Source organism: Camelus bactrianus, chromosome 16, assembly GCF_048773025.1.
Source record: "Camelus bactrianus isolate YW-2024 breed Bactrian camel chromosome 16, ASM4877302v1, whole genome shotgun sequence".
NCBI classification, from domain to species: domain Eukaryota; kingdom Metazoa; phylum Chordata; class Mammalia; order Artiodactyla; family Camelidae; genus Camelus; species Camelus bactrianus.
The window spans coordinates 39,052,601-39,073,908 of NC_133554.1; the positions used below are offsets into that span (position 1 = coordinate 39,052,601).

The 21,308-nt window shown below is 52.7% G+C and overlaps 2 protein-coding genes across 3 annotated transcripts in view; one reads left to right on the forward strand and one right to left on the reverse strand.

Moving 5' to 3' along the window:
- PIPOX (pipecolic acid and sarcosine oxidase) overlaps positions 1–21,308 on the forward strand; it is a 90,428-nt gene that overhangs the window by 23,040 nt on the left and 46,080 nt on the right. The gene's annotated exons all lie outside the window — the stretch shown is intronic.
- The window catches only part of SEZ6 (seizure related 6 homolog), a 44,202-nt gene that overhangs the window by 19,759 nt on the left and 3,135 nt on the right, over positions 1–21,308 (reverse strand). For both annotated transcript variants that reach the window (XM_074343154.1, XM_010958248.2), the window contains exons 2-3: positions 3,644–4,318; positions 3,061–3,194 (exon numbers count right to left, since the gene is read on the reverse strand). In XM_074343154.1, coding sequence (XP_074199255.1) covers positions 3,061–3,194; positions 3,644–4,318 — 809 coding nt within the window. The remainder of the gene's footprint in view (positions 1–3,060; positions 3,195–3,643; positions 4,319–21,308) is intronic.

Genomic DNA, 21,308 nt, shown 5'->3' on the forward strand with positions numbered 1-21,308 from the left:
CAAGGGCCAGTCTGCCTTACCTGATGCTTCCCAGCCCAGGCTTGGCTGCTGACCTCTTATCCTTCAGGCCTCAGAGTAGGTATTATCACCTCTATGGAGCCTTCTCTGACCACCCCACCCGCCTGCTAGTGGAGTGTGCCCCATCCTGGAATACTCACAGTCCCCTGTGTTACCCACCCCCATCCTGACAGCACTGTGCATTCTGTGGTTGTTTATAATTTCTGTCTCCCCCACTAACTGTGAAGATCTTTGTCCCCAGCATCCAGCACAGAGCCTGGCACATGGTAATTGCTTAATCTATATTTGCATAACAAATTCATTCATCAAAAAACATGAGTGAACGATTAACAGAGTGACCTTGGACAATTCTCTTTCCATCATGACCTCAATTTTCTCAGCTATCCATTGTGTATCGGTCTGCAGTGTCAGTAGTTCTTTAGGTCCCCAAGTGGCCTGTGTGGCATAGCCAGGAGGTCTAGATAGGAGCAGAGTCTGCTGGAACTGGCGGTGGAAGGAGAAGAACCTTAACTCCCTCTTTAGCCCTGGCTCATTCTGTCCCTTCTCTCCGGCTCTCCCTGCCATGGTCTCAGACTCTATCTCAGGCCATCAGGGCCAACAAGATCCCCAGGGACTCTGCCTTGCAGTGGTGAGGTAGAGGGTGGGGCCTGCATCTGCCTGCTACGTTTCCTGACAGCAATCCAAGGCTGTGGCAGGTCTTCGCTCAAGGTTGCCTGGTAACGGCTTTTGCATTTGATGAAAAAAATGTGGCAGAACCAAACAACAGACACGGGGCTTATGGAGGCCTACGTGAGGGGGTGGGCATCCAGGGTGGGGCTTGTGCCTGGGTCAGGGCCAAGGCAGGCAGAACCAGCATCTTGCCTCATTGTGGAGAGGACCAGGACTGGGCCCAGCCTGGCTCAGTGGGCATCAGTGGGGATGGTAGGCTTGGGGGGCAGGTGGAACCAGCCCAGGCCTGCAGTGGGGCAGCCAGCCTGGCATCTGCCCCTTCCCACCCCCTTCCCCACACCTGCAGCTGGAGCCTTCCACCCAGTGAGCCACAGCCGGTGCCACCACTCATTAGGTGATGATTTTACATTAATTACCTTAATTAAGCGGCACTGAGTGCTAATGGCTTGGGGTGGAGGGGGGTGGCTGTTCCTAATCACCCTCCCAGGCAGCCCAGAGCAAGGGGCACAGGGCTTGGCAGAACAGGAGCAAACAGTTACAGAAAGAAGGAGAACGGCCCACCAGTGGTGGGAGAAGGTCCCCTCTCCTCAGGGCCTGCCACAGAGACCTGGACCTGACATCCCCAGAAGGGAGGCCTGAGGGTGCTGTCCCAGGACAGGTGAGCTGGCTCCAAGGGCTTTGGCCTCAGGGGGAGGAGGCCAGGAAGGGGGAGCAGGCCAGGAAAGGGGAACAGGCAGAGCTGTTCTGTTTCCTGGATTCCTCCTCTGCCCTCTTCCTTGTGCTCCTCAGTTGCTTGCCTGATCCTCTCAACTGGGCTGAATGCCTCTCTTCTCCTCTTCCATTCAGTCTCCAGATTCGTATTAAATGTCACCTCATTGCTTCCTCCATTCATTTGTCCATTCTTTCAATCAGTCCATGGAGAACCCAGTCTGTGCCCTGAACACAAAGGAACCCCTCAAAGAGCTCACAGTCTAGCTGGGGAGGTGGACAGCTATAAACGGACCCGTAGGAGACAGAGTGATGAATTAGGATGGCGGATGTCTCAGGCTTTGAGGATCATGAGAGAATTCCCAGAAAAAGTGATGCCAGGGTTGAATCCTAAGGGAGGGGATAAGCGGATGACTCTTCCGGGCAAAGGGACTAGCAGGTGCAATTGGGGCTTATAGGAAAAGTGGGCTTGGCCCATTCTCTTAGCTGCAAGCTGTTTAGTGCAAAGCAGGAGTAGAGAGCAAGGGAGGAAGTGACTAGAGATGGGCTCAGAGGGACCGGCTTTGATTCAGAGGTCCTTGGGGAGGTAGGATTGATTTCATTTGAGAAAAATGACTGCAGTATGGGTGGAGAAGAGTAGTAAGGGGCATGAGTCGGGTGACCAGTGAGGCAGCCAGCCACTGCACCATTAGGAGAGGGACGACAGAGGCTGGACCACATGGTGGTTGTGAGGATAGAGGGGGAGCAGCAGGCAGATCTGAGTTTAGGGGCATGTCATGGTGATAGAACTTGGGCATGAGTTGATGGACTTGGGGGAGAGGGAGAGGGAGAGGCCAAGGCTATGTAATTCTGGGGATGCCACCAACTATGCAGTGTAGTGGCCCTGCTCCAGGTTTCTGGCTGGTTGGTGTCAATCTCTGAGCAGGAGTTGGATGGCAAGTAGGTTTGGGGGAACCAAAAGAAAAAAAGAGTTGGGTTTGGGGCATGTGGAGGTGGAGGAGCCTGTGGGACACCCATGAGGACCTGCCCACTCAGGTTTGAGGATTAAGAGAGAGCCTTAATCCCAAGGGAGGGATGAGATGGCCCAAGGAGGCAAGGTGCCGGAGGCTGGGCTGTGGGTCTGACTCCCCCACTAGCTGGTCACCTTTCTGATGTCTGTCTTCCCCACCTCTGCATCCCAGGAGCCAGCACAGGGCCTGGCTGGAGGAGCTGCTTAGGGATTATTTGCTGAAGGGACTGAGTGAGTGAACGCATGAGTGAGTGAGGCTCCATGGTTCTCACAGGCCCGACCAGGCAGCCCTGAATTCTCTCAACTCAAGACACATGGATTCAGATATTCATTGAATTCCCTGCCCGGCTGAGGCTAGAGCCCCCTCCTCAGGCTCTCCTGAGCTCTTGATTAAATCCCTGGGGAAGAGGATGGGCACACCTGCCCCTCCCACAGCCCCTCTCAGACTAGGCATTGCTGAGTGGGAGCAGTAGCCTTTTCACTCTGGGGCACAGGACAGAATCTGACCATGTTTTAGGACCATCACCCAGCCTGGACCCTAGGCCCTCCTCCAACTGATGACCACACACATCTCCACCTCCCCCCATAGCCCGCACCTTTCTGGAAAGATAACACACTAGTCCCAGCTTTGCTCCTGGCAGATCCAGGTTACTTACCTTGATTTCTACACCATAGCCAGGGTAGACGGAGATGTAGTAGAAACAGTCCAGGCTGACATCAGGGAGTGAGCTGGGGGCTGTGGGCGAGTCCAGAGAACCCTCTGGGCCTGAGAAGTTCCAGCTACAAGGGCCTGGGAGGCAGGAGGAGACATAAAGCTAAACCTAGCTCTGGTGAAGTGGGTCCAACTATGGCATCAGCGTGTGTGTGTGTGTGTAGTGAAGCTCACCTCTTGGGAGGTCTATTACCCTCTTGAAAGCAGAGGACTACCTTCTCTTGAGCACCTACTGTGTGCAATCTTATCTCAGTTCTTGCAGTGGCTCGATAAGGTAGGGCTTCTTATTGCCATTTTACAGATTAGGCTCAGGGAAGTTAGATAAAATTCTGAAGGTCTGGTGTAGTCACTTCCAATTAGGATTTAAACCTGGGTTTATCTGGTTCCAACCAACATGCTTCCTGCAGGCTGGCTTGTGGTGGCAAAGGGCAAGGCAGGCCAGCACAGTGACAGAGAGAGAGGAATTTAGGGGCCCCCACAGCTCCCTCGTCCCCATTTCTAAATCTGCAAGCCAGAAAGTAGCTGACCTGGTGGCTGGACTGTGGTGATGGTGGTGGTGATGATGGTGGTGGTGGTGGTGGTCTCCTCATCATCCCCTGAAGCTGGAGAGGTGGCGATGGCGATGGTCCCCTCAGTCTGGAGCCCTGTGGTCTGGGACATGACCTCTGGAGCCCACGGCCTGCCCATGTCTCCAGGACCCTCTTGGGTTGGAGTCCATTCTCTGCTTGGGGGTGTGGTACTGGGCCTCTCCCCTGGGCCTGGGGTAGGCACTGCCATGCTGGGCCCTGGAGGTAGGGGAGCTGTGATATGAAGTGCAGGGGGCTCTGACTCCAGGCTCCAGGGTCCTTCCCTGGACTGGGGCTGAGTGGGTGCTGCTGCTATGGCTGGAGTGGGGCTGGTGAAGACAGGGCGGCTGTCCTGGTTGGCCAGGCGGGGAAGGGGACTTGGGGTATATGGTGTAGGTTGGTCAGGCTGGAAGGGCTGTGCTGGCCTCAGCTCCTCCTCGCCCTTCTCCAGCCCCTCTTGGAGGAATTCCTCTAGCAGGGGGTGGTGGTTAAGCAGCTTCAGGGTAGGGGCTGTTGTGACGAAGTGGACGCCTCGTTCTGGCTCCTCAGGTGTGGGGGCCACTGTCAGCTCCCCATCCATCTCCTCCATGCCTGGGGCCTGCCCATCCCCCATCGTTGGGGCCTCTGAGGAGAGTCCTGAAATAATAACAGATGATCAGAGGTCCTCCTCCTGCCCCACAGCGAGCAGCATCATACCCAGTCCAGGCAGTAGGAGATCCATCCCTCTTTTGACAGAGAGCCTTGAGGAGTGTCCTCACTGTTGAGAATCATGGAGCTATAGAATTTTAGAGCTGGAAGTGAAATGATATCACATACTTCAAGGATAGCACATGAGATATCCTTTCTCCTCCAACAGCAGATATGGACATTACTAATCTATCACTGCTCTATTTCCTTGTTCTCAGATTCAGCCTCAGAATCCTTCTCAACACAGCATTTCAGGCAGCCATGCCTGATACCTCAGACCAACATGACAAATAAATATTTGCCATCCCTGATGAGGCTTAAAGGCCTCATTTTACTAATGAGGAAACAAGGCCAAAGAAAGGAAATGACTTGCTCAAAGTCACATGACCAGTCAATTTAAAGACCAGAGATGACGCCCTTAGCAAGAATGCTATCCCCTGCCACAGTGATTCTTCTGCGTGAGATTATAGGGCATTCAAGTTCACTTTCTGTTCTCAGGGAAACTGCTGGTCATTAATCTCAGGAAATGCTTCATACATTTGGGACTTTATTTTAGATTACTTCATGGATACATGACAACATTTTTGTTAGGGTTCAATTATGCCCTATTTCTCTTACTTCTCAGAAAATCATTTCTTTTATCTCTCTCTCTCTCTTTTTTTTTTTTTTTTTGATCCTTCTAGAACAGGAATGTGAATAGAGTAGGGAAAGCCAAGCTCTGGAGTAAGGCAGGTGTAGCTTTAAATCCCAAATCCATCACTGTGGGACTGTGTGACTTTGGCCAAATAACCTAAACTCTCTGAACCTTAGTTTTCTTGTCTGTAAAACGGGGTTTCTTTTTTGATTAATTTAGATAATATTACTCCCCTTTCCTATTTGCTATGTCTCTGTAAATTCCATTTATCTTTCTTTTGACGCAAGCCAGGGTCCATCTAGGGCAGGGTCTAAAGCAGGAATAGAACAGTCATCTGACATGATACTCACCCACCATTCAGTCTATGGCAGACATTGTTGACCAGTTTTAACTATTTCTTGCTGAGGCCACATGGGACTTCAAAATCCTTTTCAACACAGTTATTCAGGCAGCTGCTACCAACTGATTGATAGGTTATAGAAGAAGAAACTTACTTGCTGTTACCAGTCTGAGGCTGCAATGCTATTGATTGTATTGACTTGTTTAACCACATAGCTGGAGAGATGATGCATATTCTGCTTGTGGCCCACTAGGCTCCCCAGATCCTTAACTGCCAGGAAAAGGTCAATGGATGCTGGCTCCAGATTCACTTCACATAGAATTTTGCCAGTTTTGAGAAGGCTGGGAGGATATTCTGATTCTAACAGCTCTCAAAATGGCTGCATGAGGACTTGAAGGGAAACACAGCCAGGGTGAGATAACAGAGTTTGCAAGGAGAAGGTCGGTTCCTCTGCACATCTGATGGTAGGGCTGTCATTCCACAGGCTCACACCCACCCCATGGATTGGCAGGCGTGAGGTAGCAGCAGATGGCTTACATTCTGTTCAGGAGACCATGGCAGCTCTGATGTGTCAGACAATTGGGAGGAGGGAGGAAATTGGGTAAGGTGGGTACAGGTAAGAGGGTTCTCCATTGCTCTGGGTCAGAGGGGCCTTGGTGCCTCAAAGCCCTGAGAAACCAGGATCAACTCCTATCTCTTGAGACACTCACTAAAGCAGGCCATTTGTGCCTTGGCATTCTGTACCAGACACTGACAACACAGTGCCCAAACTAGATGCCCAGCCAGGCCTATACCCCCTGGAGCAGATGGTCTGCCAGTGTCCTATATCTTTCATCTGAGTCAGTGCTGGAGGGTCCAGGGAGTGCCTGTGACATGCCAGGACAGGGCTACTCTCTCTGCCCAGTTCCCAGATGTCACGTGGTCTTTGCCAGGTGACCTGAGACCAATCCCAATCTTAGCTTGGCATAAGGAAGAGCCTTTCTTATCACACAGACTGGAGCCCTTAGGGTTCCAGTGTCTCCTTCCAGGATTGCCCAAGAAGAGACGTAGCCGAGGCTCCCAGGGTAGGTACCTGTGAAATTCTTCATTGGAAAAGGGAGTGCCTCTGTCCCTTGAAGGGACCATAGAGAGCACAACTCCTCCTGCCAGCTGCCAGGTGGGTGCTGGGCAATGGAGCAGAGCTAATGGGCACCTCCCGTCACTGTCGATTGCACTGATTGTGTTATCTGGGGGGCCTGAGCACTTGGTTAAATGGGATCGAGATAGCTTATCAAACGAGCAAATTGATTCTACAATCAGCTGCCACTTGGTCCCGGAGGGTGCTACCCACTGTCAGAGAGGGTAGACAATCCCTGGGAGACAAGCCATTTCTGGGGATAAGGCATCTCTGGACACCCTGGTTGATTGGGATGGAAGCCTGAGGACCTGTGACCCCCTCCCTAGGTTCCTGGAGTTCTCTCTGCCTGGGCTGAATGAATTCAAAGGTGCAGAGAATGACAAGGGGGTGTGTGTGATGCAGGGGACAGCAGCAGGAGGTGTCAGGGACCCAGATGCCCAGAATCATCAGGCACCTAATGTGCCTGACACTGAGTCAGGCTGTTTCCAGATCTTGGATTATTTAATTGACATTACAAGTCCTTGAGGTGGGAATCTTATTTCCACATTGCAGGGAAAGAACCTGAAGCCTAGAGGGAGTAAGCTGAGGACTTGCCCAGTCGCACAGTGGTGGAGCTAGGATCTGAACCTATGTTGCTCTGGTTTACAAAGCCTAAGTCTTTCCAGGACACTAGCCTGACTCACATGAAGAGATTGGTGCTACCCAGCAGAGAGCACTCTAGCCAGTTGAGGAAGCAAAAGTCAGATAGAAGAATGGACTTGTCCAAGGTCTCATGCAGTTTAGAAGTGGAGCTGGGGCCAGATTTTCTGGCATCTGGGACCTGAGCTGAGCCTGAGCCAAGCTGGGCCTTCAGGAAGCCTTCTGGCTGGGACCCAGGGAGACGCCATTCTGTGCCCAAAGCACAACTGAATCTGAGACCCAAACCAGAGCCTGATGACACTTCTCCATAGGGTAGGGGCACTTGGTCACACATACACTGGCATTCAAATGTCAGCTCTGCCACTTAAAAGTCAAGTAAGAGGGGACATGTGTCCTTTGTGTCCTTTGTGTCCTCAGCTGTAAAACAGGCACTTTGGAGGGGTTTTATGAGAATTATAATGCCCTAAATAGGTTTTTTTGGAGAGGGTATACAGAGGGAGAGGCCACACTCCGGGGAGGGCAGCCCCTGCCAGGGCAGCACTGAGCAGGCCCCTAGGATTGGGAGAGAGAGGCTGGCCCGGGTGAGCCTTCTCTCTGGGGGACCCTGTTCCTTGTCGTGTAGCATTGTGTGTGACCCCACGCATGTCATCGTCCTTGTCCGTAAAACGAGGATAATACTGCACTACACAGCACAAAAGACTGCTGCCTCCAAGGCCAGCACCTACCTGGAAGACATTGGCCCACAGCAAGACAGTCACTCATGATCCACACCGGCCCAGCTCCACCAGGTGCTAGAACTCAGGAATGCCCTCCCTGGGCTGCGCCTCCTTCCTCCCCTCGCGCGGCGGCGCCGAGGCTGCCTCCTCCAAGTGGGCTGGGACTGGGGAACACCCTTCCGCTACCCCCACCGCCGTCCCCACTGCGGAGGAGTCCCGGAGCTTCCCCGCAGCCCCCAGCCCTGGTGTGGCCCCGCCGCCTTCTGGGCCCTCCCCCTGCATTAGCTCTTAAGCTATGCAAATAGACATCGGAGGGAGCCCTGTTTAAAGTATTTAGACGAAATGAAAAAAGGCTTTCATCGGCACTAATGAGCCATTCAGGATGCCTCCCCGGTGGATTCTCTCCCGCTCCCGCCTCCCCGCCCGCGCCGCCCCCCTGTGGCCCCCCTTGGGATTGGAGGCCCCCTCCCCCCAGCCCCAGCCTGGGCCTCCCAGGGAAAGCCGCCCGCTCCGCCCCTCTCCTCGGTGGGGCCCAGCCTGTTGAGGGTGGAGATGAGGGCCTACGTGCTCCACCCCGACAGACTGGGATCTGGATGGGGAGGGGTGTCTAGCCTCTGTTTATGAGAGGTGGTAAGGACTGGGGACTCTTCTTCATAGCATCCAGGTAGGTAGGTGTTCTGTCCTAGTCTGATACATGGGGAAACAGGCTTTGTGAGGCCCAGGAGGTTGCCAAGGGTCACAGCGTGTGTGGGCCATGGAGCTGGAATTGGTCTATGTGGAGGCAGTGGTGGAGGGTGGTGGTCTTTACGCAGTGCCCCTGCCTTGGGGAACTGCTGCGCCAGGCAACAGACTCCAGATGCCACCTCAGGGTCAGCTGGGCTGCCTGCTTCGTGCTATTGTTTCTGCACATCTTTCTGCACTAGACAGAAAAACCTCTGTTTCCAGTCCCTAATCTTTGTCTCACTACCTGTGTGACTTGGGCAGGGGCCACTCAAGCCTTTGTTTCTTCATCTGTGGAGTGGGGACATCCTGGGTTTGGTGACGGCCATCTAGAGATAGATGTGCTCCCATCTGCCAGCCCCACCCCATCCCCTGCAAAGGCAGGAGGGGTCACCTGTCACTCTGGCTGTCCCTGCCAGGCATTCCCCACCAGGGCCCAAGCTGCTGGCCTCGAGGCAGGCCCAGGGAGGGAGCGCCAGGGTTCTCAGACAGGTCAAGCTTGATCCCCACCTTGTGGCAGCACCAGCTTTCAGCTGGGAGGAGCTTGACTGCAGGTGGGCGCCTGGGGGTTACAGTGGGCAGGGAGCTTACCCCTCTGGGTTCTGGAGGTTAAGCTGGCCCTGCATAGGGAGAATGAGAATTTAATGGGATCCATTTATTATCCCATAAAAGCTAATGAGTTTATTCTGGAGGTTCCCTGGCCCCTTTCAAGTTTTAATAGGGGATTAGTGAGGGCCTGGCCCCTGCAGACCCCCATTATCCCAAAGCCTGAGGGAGGGAAAAGAGGCCCCTGGAGTAAGAGCACCTGGGCCCCCCAGAACCAGAGCCTGGTCTCCGCAGTGACAGTTTCACGGGGCCCGGGCCTGACCCCTGAACTGAGGGGCCCCAGCTAGAGGCTGGAAGGGCCCTATAGAGCCCCTGAGGCCTGATTCCACGTGCTACTACTGAAATAATTGCCCCACAGTATCCTTGCATCTGAGGTAGGTTTGCTGCTGTTGACTACTTGTATTAACAAGAAAGGCAAAATCTCCAAGATTACCCGAAAGGTATGGCAGAGCCAGAATGGCCACGTTCAGTATACCTCCTGTGGTTTGGAGCCAGGCAGCTGCCATTACTCAGTGCTCATATGCTGACCTTGCACTCAGCACCTTCACATGTAATCTCTTATCCTCCCTAGAGATAAAGACATCGAGGCCAGTATGGTTAAGTAACTTGTCCAAGGTCGCACAGCCAATGCATGGCAGGCCTGGGTCTAGAACCCAGAGCTCAGCAGCTCTACAGCTTACAGCTCTGTCTGCTGCTGCCACTGGCCCTCAGCTGTACCTCCTGACTATCTCCCCACCAGCCTGGCCACCACCGTCCTAGGGCACTCATGTTGGGAGCCCTGCAGCTCTGGGTGATAAGGAAGGAAGTCCTGGTGGTGTCCTGGAGGGGCAGTGTTTGGGGTGGGCACAGAGATATACTCAAAGGGAACTTCTCTGCCAGAATAGTGCCTTTCCCTTCTGCCACATTTGCTCATTAATCTCTTCAAACATTTCCCATCCTACCAGACCCAGCTCCAAATCTCTCTCAGGGTACCATCCCTGCCTGGCCCAGTGGGTGAAAATAGCTCCCTCCTCTGACCTCCTGGGGGCACAGGTAAGGCTTGTGTCCCTGACCAAGGATCCAGCAGGAGGCATCTCTCTTGCATCTCTGCACACAAAAGCAATGACCCCTGGTGCTGGGCACAATGAAGGGTGGGCTCAGGGAACACAGTTTCCAAGCCAGGATTCTGCCTGTCTGCACACTTGAAAGGCTCCCTGCTCCCCGCTCCCCAAAATGCTTGGCCCTTGGCCAGTAGGAGTGGGTAGGGGAGGGCAGGGGCAGGCAGGGGTGTGTCCTGCAGGGAGAAGATGGGCAGCCAGCCCTTGGCAGTGTCCCAGAACAGCCTCAACTGGCAACTGATGAAGAGTATCTGCTGGCACAGCTGGTGGGCCTCCCAACCCCAGCCTACCCTCTCTTCCCTTGTCACTGACCACCCCCAATCACACCCTCTCTTGGCCAACCCCTGGCAGTACAGTCAAATCTGGCATGCAGATGTGAATGGGGGTACCTCCTCTTGGCCAGAATCCAGGCCAGGAAGTGGCTGGCCCCCAGAATCTGAGCCCTTACAGTCTTTGTGTGTGTCTCATCCCTTCTTGATTTACACAGGAAGAAACTGACTCCAGAGGGTTTTCTTAGGTCACAGAGCACACTTGGGGCAGGGCTGGGACCCAGGACTTACGGACTTGAAGAACACGTGGCCCAACTGCTCTGAAGAGTAAACCCTCTAATACTTCTGGGGCTGTCTGCTACCTGTGGGCATACCTCCAGGGACAGAGAGCGCACTGCTTTTGAGCTGCAGGGGCAGCTACCTCCCCACTGTACTAGGTGAGGGGTGGGGGGTAACCCTGGGCTTCAGCATTTCCAGGGTTGCACTTTTCTTGCCACGTGGAGGGAGTACGGGTGGGGGTAGCAGGCAACAGCCAGGAGTCAGCCCAGTGGTCCTGGTCCTGCCCCTAACGGGCTCGGTCTCTCTGCGCAAATCACTTCCCTAACCCGAGCCTCCATTTTCCCATCAGTAAAATGGAAAAAGTATCTAAGGGCCCTGTCAGCTCTCACATTCCAGGATCTGGTGAGCCACAAAGGGCTCTGTGAATAAAAATACTGAACACAACTGTTTACTGAGAATTTACAGCACTAGATCAGTGCTGTCTAATAGGACTTTTTGTGATGATGGAAATGTTTTCTATCTGCGTGTCCGACACAGTAGCCAGTAGCCACACATGGGTAGTGAGCACTTGAGATGTGGCTAGTGAGACCGAGACACTGAATTTTAAAATTTTATTTCATGTTCATGAATTTACATTTAAATAGTCACATGTGGTTAGTGGCTACCAGGATGGAAAGTGCAGCTCTTTAACCTCTGTAACCTCCTCTGTATTCACCACTGCTCAGAAGGGAAGAGCCCAGAGTTGAAGGTGAAGGTGAAGATTAAGAAGATTAAGATGGGGTAGCAGTGTCTACTCCCCTCCTTTGTGCCTGGGAAAACTGGGGACCAGGGTTGGGCGGGGAGATATGTCAAGGAGCTCTGGGACTTCTTTAGGTTTTCCACTAAGGCCTCAGGAGAGCTGGGCCTGTCAGCTCCTCACTCCTCAGGGAAGACTGGTGCCACCTACCCATGATGTTTGCTCCCCACCCTTAGCTGAGCACTGGCGTTCTGAGGAGTGGAGTGTTCAATGGGCAATTTGGGGAGCTCAGGCAGAGCCAGTGTAGAAGGGTTTTATGGATAAAGAAGAGTCAGGAATGCTTGGCCCCATCTGATTTGGCCCAGGATGGGGCCAGGGTGTGTGAACACTCCATAACAGTGCCTGCTGTGCTTAGTTGACCTCACTGCTCAGTCAGGAGCATAGGGGTAGGAAGCCTGGCCTGGCCACCACCCCAGGGCTCCTGGGGCAGCCCCAAAATGCCTGGCCTTGGGGCCAGGGGAGGGCCTTACATTTACTGAGCACCCTCTGTCGGCCAGCCGTGGACTTCCAAGGGGCTGTCTTTCACCCATAGCAACACCTTTTACACCTGAAATCAATATTTTACAGTTTTGGATAAGGAAGCTATGGTGTGTGTGTATGTGTGTGTGTGTACTTGTGTGTGTGTGTGTGTGTGTACATATATATACACATATATGTATATATGTATATGTATATGTATATATATATATATATATATATATATATATATATATATATATATATATATATATATATAAATAATGGAATTTTAGCCATAAAAAAGAATGAAATAATGCTATTTGCAGCAACTTGGATGGACCTAGAGATTTTCATATTAAGTGAAGTAAGTCAGGCAGAGAAAGACAAATATATGATATCACTTACATGTGGAATCTGAGAAAAAAATGATGCAAATCTCATTTACAATCCAAAAACAGACTCGCAGGCATAGAAGACAAACTGTGATTACCAAAGGGGAAAGGGCCGGGGAGGCATAAATTAGGAGTTTGGGATTAACAGATACACATTACTATATATAAAATAAACAACAAGGACCTATTGTATAGCACAGGGAACTCTATTCAATTTCTTCTAATAATATATAATGGAAAAGAATCTGAAAAAAATATATGTATACGTATAATTGAATAGCTTTGCTGTACATCTGAAACTAACATTGTAAATCAACTATACTTCAATAAAAACAAAATTTTAAAAATATTTTACACTTTATATATGAAGGACCTGAGGTTGAGAGGCAAAGTGAATCATCCTAGTTCATACAGGAGGAAAGTGGCAAACAAGGGATTTGATCTGAGTCTGCCTGTTCCACAGCCTGGCCTCAAATTTCTACTGCAGAGTTGCTGCTTCATATGGTCATGTGTGGACATGTTGAGTACAGAGGCCTGTGTGTACACATGTGCAGGCATGTGCATGTGCCTGCGTGTGTATGTATTTCTGTGTGTGCATGTGTGATTCCAAACACGCACACAGACCATAAGTCACCATTTGTCCTTGCCCATGGATGCTACATCCTGGAAACTGGCTTCACTGTCCTCAAGCCTGGAAAGCTCCTACCTCTCAGAAGGGATGCCCTTCTCCCGGCGGCTGCTGTGCTCCCTCCTTTTCATTCTGCCCGCTTCTTGGGTCCTAACCTGACCATCCCCAGAGCCATGTGGCCTGGACAGACCCTTCAGGCTCTGAGTGTGTGGAGGGAGAGGGTACACAGCTCCGGGCTGCTGCCCTTTTCTCCCTGATGACCCCTTCCTCCTGTGAGGCTGTGATCAGGGGCCCAGGGTAGAGGGAGCTCCCAGCTAACTGCCACGTTCTCCACTTTCCAATTTAAAATCTAATATGGTCTCGCCACTGCAGAGCTGGGGGCTGGAGACGTGATTAATGAGGCCTCTGCTACAGCATCACCTGCTGTGCTCTACACCTTCCCCTGTGGCTCTGTGTTCCCCACTCCTGCCTGCCTGCCTGCTGGCCCTGGGGACCTGGGGGCCCCTAGCCCTGCCTGCCCACAGTTCCCGGGGCTGGGCAGGTGGCACAGGAGCTGGGGGCCTGGGAGGGGGTTGAGAGAGAGAAAGAGGACTAGGGCAGGCTACAAAGAATGGGAGGAACAGCCCGGGCTTCCTCATCAGCCTGGTAACTAATCAGTCTGCCCGATTATGCCAACTGGCAATAGTGTGGCCAGGGCAAAGGAGGGATGTGGCCCTGAGCTGGGTGCTCAGGTGAGCCCTCTTCCAGCACCAACAGCTTCCACTACCACCTCAGCATCAGCAGGGATCATATTTCTTTGAATGGAAAATCTTGGAAATGTCAGCTGGGATGAGGAAGGCTATGAAGGCAGGAACGGCATTCTTCCTGGAGCTAGTACCAGGGCCAGCTGAGCCCAGCCCAGTGGTGAAATTAGGCGACAGAGGTTGATCTAGGGAGGAATGACTACCCCCTCCATCCTCTGCCCCCTGCTCAATTCTAGGCATCTGCCAAGGACAGTCCCTCCCAGTCACTGATCCCAGCAAGACAAGACCATAATATAACAGGGCTGGAGAGCAGGTACCAACCTAGGCCCCAGATCAGCATCTCTGGGCTGCTGCCCCTCCCCGCATCCCCCTGAAGTTCAGAAGCTGGCACTGCTGAGGTTGCTCCCAGTGCCTGTGTCTACCTCTGAGCTGAATGGCCTAGGCAGAGATTTAACATTTTTGAGCACCTACTGTGTTCCAGGTTCTGCTGGCCCATTTACCTACACTATCTGATTAATCCTCCCCATCCCACAAATAAAGGAATAGGATCAGATAGCTAATATGACCTGTGAGAAGTGGTCTAACTGGGCCCAGGAGGTAGGCCTGGGGCCATCTCTGCCCTACTGATTTCAAGAGACAGACAGAAGGACAGAAGTAGGGACAAAAGATCTCTGAAAGCAAGAGCAGCCTGAGTCTGGAGGGCAGGCACCTGCTTTGCAGGGCCAAGGCTGCCTTCCTCCTTGGTCCCTCTGTTCAGGCCTCTTGAACTGCTGTTACCTACCCACTCCCAGCTGGTGTCAGTTTCCAGAGCAGCAAGGACAGCGGTGGAGTGGGGCCCAGAAATCCCAAGGATCTGGAGGGCAAGGGGCTCTAATGGTGGCCTTTGGCAAAGTTAAGCTATAGCAGGGGCCAGAAACCCCTCTTAGAAGTGCCAAGACAGTACCAGAAGTATCTGGCAGGGGGTAACCTCATCCAGGTATATTCCCCTCCCTCTGAATTCCTGATTTTTGGAGGCAGAACGGGGCCACTTTGAGCCCCGTTCTGTCTCTCCAGCTTCTATGGGGAAGACCCAGGCAGTCCTGTCTTACTTTCAAATGGCCTAGGGAAGACACTGGAGGCTTGGGATCTGCCCTTAGAGACTGGGAGGGGACAGAGGGAGAACAGCCTGGGACCTTCTCCTAGCCACAGGCAGGTGGCATGGGGCTTAAGCTGCCTGAGGGCATGGCCCTTGCACCTGTGGACAATCCCAGACTCCCCTGGCTTCTATATTCTATAGCCTTGTGACACTGAGGGTCTTACTGACCCAGCACCCCAGCATGTGAGGCTCCCCAGGCTCAGCCTGTCCTCCCCACTTCCCCAGCAAGCCTGAGTAGGGGGAGGGAGGGGTGCAGAGCAGCTAAAAATAGCAGCAGCAGCTCAAATCTCCTTGAGGGGTCAGTGGAGCCCAGGACTGGGGAGGAAGAGAGTGGAGCAGGCTCTGGGGAGGGGAGAGACCAGCCTGAGCTGGGGCCTGGTGTGCCTATACCCTGGGCCACAGTCACAGGGAGTAAAGACAGAAGAGCGAAGATATGCAGGGACATATAGACACAGACACCCAAGGATAGATGGACAAGCCAGGCAGAGATGTACACAGACAGGGCTACCTGCACTTCTGGGGCTTCTTCTCCCCCAGTCCCCCAGTTACGCTAGATGGACTTAGCTGTGCAGCCCCCAATGCCTTAGTCTTCCCCCTTACCCCAACCTTGCTTTGACCTCCAAGGACACTGCCAGGCTGGATGTGTGCACCTTGAGTTGAGAAGGATAAGTCCTCTTCCCCTGTCCCTTCCAGTCTCTTCTGCTTCAGGCCCAGGGCAGGGAAGGACCAGGGAGCACAAGAGGTAGCATCAGGGATACAGGTGCAACAGAGACTAGACTCAGGGCAACATCCCAACCTGAGGTGCAGGCCTCTTCCTAGCCTGGGCTGGCAAGCAGGGTTGGGGAAAGGGAGGGAAATGACTGGACCCAGTAAGGCAAGGCTATGGCTCTGCCAGGAGGTGGGCAGAACAGAGTGGGCGGTGAGGGAAGGTGGATAAAGGCAGGCTGGATAAGCAAATGTGCAAATGATCTCTCTCAGGCATGCCTTGTCTTGTCCCACCTTTACACCTTTGCCTGGAGATGCCAGGGACTCTTCTGTCCTCAAAAGAAGGTGACTCCTTCTCCCCCATTTCCTCTAACCAGCTAGAAAACAGGACCTCACAACAGGAGGGAGCCTGCCAGCTGCCAGACCAGATGTTTCAAATCACCAGCACATCCCCTTGCTGGATATAAATGATGTCTAAGACAATGCCCGTCAGAGCAGCAAGCCAGGGTGAAGGCCCTTAGAAGCACCTCAACCCAACCTTCATCCCTCTGCACTGCTAGTCTCAGCTTCCTGGTCAGACCTGGGCCAACTGATGCTCACTGCCCATCCCCACCTCAACAGTCCAGCCCTGGGCTCCTCTGGCTTCTGATCCATCCCCTCCAGTGACTCCCTGAAAATCAGCCCCTCCTGGTGCCAGACAACTCTGGATATTGGAGGACCCTCCCCTTAAGTGGGGCTTCCAGTTTCTTTCCTGTCACCACCCCTTCTGACTTCCTTTGATCTGGATACTGTTCTGTGAAAGAGGTGGGGCAGACACCGTGAATTCCCAAGGAAACTGAGGCACAGGAAGTTGACACAATTTGCTCAAGTTCACCCAGCCAGCAAGAGCCAGTATCAGGTTTAAAATCTGAGAGCCCTGGCCCCCTGACCAGCATTCTTCAAATTGGCTTCTTCCTTTGGGGCTGCCCCCTCTTCCCTGAGGCTCAACTTGGCTCTCCACATTGCCTGATATCCACCCTCATAGGCTCTGGGACTCCCTAGGCACCTGCTGGCTGGTGGGACCCAGGCCAGATACTCAGCAGGTGGCTGCTTGGGGGACAAAGGAGCTGGTGGCTCAGCTGCTGGGCTGGGAGGGAGGGAGGGAGAAGCTTTGGGGGCAGGGAGTTGGGGAGGGATCTGTATGGAAGTGGGAGGGGCAGGGCCTGCTTCTGTGCCTTTAATAAGGAGCCAGCATGGAAAGGGGGGTAAAAGAGCATATAAATGAGCATCTGTTGGGGGTGGGGGTGCTCTGTGGTTCAGGCACTTTTCACAGGGGCCTTGCAGTTCTGCCTTCCCAGCCCATGACCAGCTGGAAGAATCCTCAGGATAGAGAGGAGCCTATGGGGAGGGGAGGCGTGGGGGACTAAGAGAGAGGCTGAAGTTGATATTAGGGTGCAGGATTTTGGGTAGGACCCTGGGGACTGCACTGGGGGAGGGGAGAGACGTATAGCTTGGATTATGGAGCACACTTGCAGTTTGGTGGCAGGAGGGGTCCTGAACCTGCTCTGCCTTCTTGGGGGCGGGGGTTGGTTAGGGGGACACTCAGACCCAGCAGAGATGGGAAAAGTTGTGATAGGTGGAACCAGCAAGTCCTGGCTCAGGGATTCCAGAGGCTTGCTGGGCCCTCAAAGACCCAAAAAGTGAGCCCTCTTGCTATAGACGAGAACCTGAGGCTCAGAATAGTCCCTGGCCAGAAGTCTCCTATCCTTTTGAAGGTTAGTGGTTGGATGCTGTTTGGCATCTTGTTTATATTGCATTTAATTAAAATCAGAGGGTCTGTGGTCTAGCTGGGGAGGCAGTCATAGCTGAGCTTATTAAAAAGGCAGCTCCCCCTCCAAACTGAGTTCCTTAAGGGCAGGGATTATGTTGTATTCTTGCCTTTTAAAGCACCTGATAGGTGCTGAATAGAGGGTTGTTAAATGGAGAACAGTTGGGTGGATGAAGGATGAATAGGCTAAGTTCCTAATGGTTGGTAGTGTTTAAAGAACAGAGAGCCCTCTGGGCTGGATGATCAGGAAGACAAGGGGTGGATGAACTGAAATAAGCAAAAGGACCCAAGATGGCATTCCAGGTATGGAAAAATGGATGAGCAAAAATGTAGAGGTTGGCCCAAACAAAGCATGTGCAGGGTCTAGGGCTCACCCCAGCATCCTCACCCAGTCTCTCTGTTGTTCCCTTTCCACACACTCAATTCCTTCTCATCTCCTGGCAGAGGCCCTTGTCCCTCCTGAGCCCAGCCAGGACCTCCCACTCCCGCCCCTTTCCCACCAGCCTGCCTGCCAGCAAGGCTGCAGACTCTGCAGCCTGAGACCCGGATTGTTGTTGGAGAAGTGGCAGATTTGTTTACTCCAGAGCCCGCCGAGAAATCTCAACAATCAATGGCCAACAACACTGCCGGCGCTGCGCCATTGATCCTCCCCTCCCAGGGCTGGCAGCTGGGTGGCAGGTAGGCAGGTGGAGGGAAGCTGGGGCAGGATTGGTACCCAGTCCTGTCCGGGAGCTGAGCTTCAGGCAAACTTGGGCCTTCCCACATCAGGGCCTCAGCAGGGATGGGGGCAGGGGGTAGGTGGGGCAGCCCAGATGCCAGGACAGGAGTGACTGATCTCATTCACCAAGGCCCCCAGAGGGTGGGAGAATAAGAGTTACTCAAGGTCACCGGCCGCTGGGGCAAGATTTCAAGGTTCACTTGACTCCCAGCCCCTATCCTTGCTCTATTCTGGCCTCCAACTGTCAGAAAGGATGCTTTATTCCTCTGCCACTAAGGATTGATCAAGATAAAATGTCCCTAATCTATAGCAGGAAGGTCTGAGGGTAGATATCAGGAAGATAACCCATTGTCATCACTAGAAATGTGCTAGAAAAAAGTTAGGGGCTATTTTTGTCTTGGATCTGTCTGACAACATGGGCTTGAACTTGGCTTATAAAATGCAGATAATAGCTTCTATCTCATAGAAATGATAGGAGGGCTAAATGAGCTAATGTATATAAAGCACTTAGTACAGTACCTGGCACATAGTTGGGGTCTAATAAATGTTTGCTATTGTTATTATTAGGATAGTGATACTCTCCTGGGTTCCCACCTGCCTGTACTGAAGCTTTGCCTTAGGGTGTGGGAGTAGACATTGCTGACTGCAGCCAGGTTTTGCAAAATGGGCAGGCACTTCAGAGTAGTCTTATTACTTACTGGCTAGGAAACTTAGGGTAAGTGACTAAATCTTTCTGAAACTCAGTTTTCCTGTCTATAAAGTGGGGCTAACTAGTCTCGAGTATTAAAAAGAAAAGGCTTAAAAGTGAAAAACTTGGCGCCTGAGGATTCTGAGCCAGGCCTCATACCTCATTACATGTTTGTGAAATGAATGAATGAATGTATCCCAGGACATGGATGTACCTCAGTGACTGCTCTTTTAGGAGCTGTGAAAGGTTCATAGACATGAATTGCTGTGCTCCTGGATGACTCCTCGGCCCCCACCTATTCATTCAAGGATAGGACAGGCTCAGAGCTGCTCCCAAGGTTTCATATTGGTCCTTCCAAGCTCTATGAGGGTGTCTGAAGCTGAGATGGATGAGGGGGTGATAAAGCCAGATGAGATGGGGTTGCCCTTCCCTTATCTCAGTCGTTAAGTTCATGCAGGGCACCCCTAACAGCCAGTAGAAGTGGTGGGTACGTACTGTGAGAGTCAAGAAGCCTATGCTCTGGGATTAACTCTGCCACTTTACATACTTGTGTAACTTGTGAATTTATTCAACGTATATTTAATGTCTACCAGGTACTAGGCTCTGTGCCACTGGGGACTCCAGCAGTGGTGGCACTAGGGTGTCTGGAGAGAGGCTTTAGCTCTCTTGGAATGGCCATCAGCACCCCACCCCCAAGCCACCTCAGGCTGACAGCGTGACAGCTTAATTTGTGGAAGGAGAAAACTAAGTAAAGGCTATAATTTACAGTTGGGATAATTGGCCAACCGTTAGGAAAGGGAAAAAATCCTAACATACAATCTATGTAAAAATAGTGTGCTTGCTACGCAAACTTCAAGACACAGTCCCAGCTGCCATGCACCCACCTCTCCTTTCTAAACAGGCAGCTGACCCTAAACTTCTTCCAATAGGAATTCTAGAACTACCCCAAAATGGAGAGGCTGAGCAAAATAGATTTGGTGCCCTTCCTTTCTAAATTCAGTCTTGTTTTTGGAGGGGAGCATCAAGCAATCAGGTGCTCATGACCCAACAAGATGGATACCAGGAGATGGTGGAAACATAGAAGAGTCCCCTGACCCAGGCTGGAGGTCGGGTGAAGCAGGCTTCCCCTGAGAAACTGTACAGTAGATGTCCCATAAATATGTGCCAAAGAATTGCACGAAGTGCCAACTAGCCGGAACCTGAAGCATAAGGTGGAGTGAGCCAGTGGCCTAGGAGAGGAAAAGAATTTTAGGTAGAAGGAACGGCAAGAGCCCAGAAGCTGTTGAGAACATGGCTAGTTTGGGGAACTGATTGGCCTGGCTGGATAAGTTGGTTTCCTGCTGGAATTAGTCTGGAAGTGGCCTTGGAGACCTCCTAGTGCCTGCTCCCCACCTCCCAGATGCTGACTAGGGCTGGCAGCATTATTTCCCTGTCGTCTCCCCCACACCTTTCCCCAGCTCTGGCTCCACCTTAGCTTCTTACATACAGAGCCTGGCTCTTCCTGCCTGAGAGCAGACCAGTAAGCTGGGGATCCAGAAATCTGCATGATCTAACAGCAGCCTTTGGAGACCCTGATGTGCTTCAAGGCTTGGCAACCACCAGCTTGGTGCATCTTTAAATTGAACACTCCAGAAAGTGGAGACCCAGAGAGGGCAGAGGCATGCCTGAGGCCAGACAGGAAGCCTGAGGCCCTTAACCATCTGAAGTGAGAGGTTCCTTTACTAACATAACCCCTACCTATAGGCCGTTTTCCATGCCCCCTTTCTTATTTGGGGGTTGGGGAACCCAGCTGACAGCTCTGCCCTGGTGGGGGCGCAGCATCCCTGAGCTGAGCCCAGCCTGGCAAATGGGGCCTGAAAAGACTTGGGGAGGTGGGGACAAGGGGGATGGGAGGAGGCTGGCAGGCTTGGGCACCTAGGGCTGGAGGGAAGGAGGGGCTAAGGAAGTGGATTTTTTTGACATGCCCCCCACCGTTCAGGCAGCTATGGTAGGAGGGGCACAGAAGCTCTAATTAAGGCCAGTTTCTAATTAAACCCAGTCCCTGTATCTCCTCGATCCCCATTAGTGCCCCACGGTGTCCCCAAGGCATTTTAAGCTGCCACCCTGCTGAGGAGCCTGGGACCGCCGCCAGGGCCTGCCAAGCCTGATGAGCTTAGGCCTATGAGGGACAAAAAGCCAGCACAGTCTTCCCCTCCAGTCCATGGCAGTCTCTGGGTCCTTCAGTCTCCTCAGAAGCCCAAGGGAGCCTCCTGCCCACCACGTCAAACTCTGGGGTTCTGAGTAGAATCTAGACTGCATCCCGCAGAGCCTTGTCCCCAGAACCGGCTTCCTTACCACAAAGTGCCAGGCGGGGCAACAGGAAGAAGGGCTTGGTGCTGGCTTTGGCTGCAGCCCCCAGACTCAGGAATGTACTATCAGACTCCAGCACCTACCACAGAGTCTGCAGGAAGC